The sequence below is a fragment of the Malurus melanocephalus genome, unplaced genomic scaffold, assembly GCF_030028575.1.
Source record: "Malurus melanocephalus ecotype Western Australia unplaced genomic scaffold, MMel_1.1 scaffold_1760, whole genome shotgun sequence".
Lineage (NCBI taxonomy): Eukaryota > Metazoa > Chordata > Aves > Passeriformes > Maluridae > Malurus > Malurus melanocephalus.
Window position 1 is genome coordinate 6902 of NW_026624992.1, and position 1041 is coordinate 7942.

A 1041-nucleotide genomic window follows, 5' to 3' on the forward strand; every position below is an offset into this window, starting at 1 on the left:
AGGAGCTGCATTTGGGATCTCAGTGGGATTGGAGTGCTTAGGGGGGCAGAACTGAGCCAGGCCCTTCCCACTGCTCCCTCCTGGCACAGCGGGGACACTGACAGGACAGCAGGGACACTGATGTGACAGCAGGGACATGGATAGGGGACAGTGGGGACAGCAAGCAGCACCGGGCTCTGGGGACAGCGTGGGGACAGGGCAGGGCCAGCAGCACCCACCTGTGCCCCACCAGTGATGGGGATGGTGCAGGTCAGCAGGTTCCCGATGACGTTCTCCAGGGACACGCTCAGCCCGTCCACGTAGATGGTGTAGATGAGCCCCAGGCTGTTCTGCAGAGGGGAGGAGAGCGTGGTCAGCAGGGCTGGGGGCTGGGGACATCTCCAGGGATGGGGACATCTCCAAGGGCTGGGGACATCTCCAGGGATGGGGACATCTCCAAGGGCTGGGGACATCTCCAGGGATGGGGACATCTCCGGGGCTGGGGACACCACCAGGGCTGGGGACACCATTAGGGCAGGGGACACCACTAGGGCAGGGGACATCTCCAGGGATGGGGACATCTCCAGGGATGGGGACACCACTAGGGCAGGGGACACCACCAGGGCTGGGGACACCACCAGGGCTGGGGACACCACCAGAGCAGGGGGCTGGGGACATCTCCAGGGATGGGGACATCTCCAGGGATGGGGACACCACCAGGGATGGGGACACCACCAGGGATGGGGACACCCTCAGGGCTGGGGACACCCTGTTGTGGGTTGGCAGGGAGCTGGGGACACTCCCAGGGCCTGGCCCTGGCCACAATCACACCCTGGGAACGCCAGCTCCAGCTCCTCCTCATCCTCAGGATGGGATAYTCCAGCCAGGAGCAGGTCCCCAACCCTGCACTGTCCCCCCCCAGAGCAGGGGATGTGTCCCCAAAGCCAGAGCTCCACAGGAGCACTTTCCAAAGCTCCATGAATGCTTTGGACATGTCTGTCCTTGGGAACACTGAAGTGTCCCCTGTCCCCCGGAGCCACCCCAGGTTTTGCCTGGCAGGAC

General features: G+C 64.1%; 1 protein-coding gene across 1 annotated transcript in view; it reads right to left on the reverse strand.

The window, feature by feature from the left end:
- Positions 1–71: 71 nt before the first annotated feature.
- The window catches only part of LOC130587322 (myotubularin-related protein 5-like), a gene marked incomplete at both ends in the record, with an annotated part of 11545 nt that continues 10575 nt past the window's right edge, over positions 72–1041 (reverse strand). Inside the window, one exon of the mRNA XM_057388299.1 lies at positions 72–329. Within this exon, the coding sequence (XP_057244282.1) occupies positions 72–329 (258 nt within the window). The remainder of the gene's footprint in view (positions 330–1041) is intronic.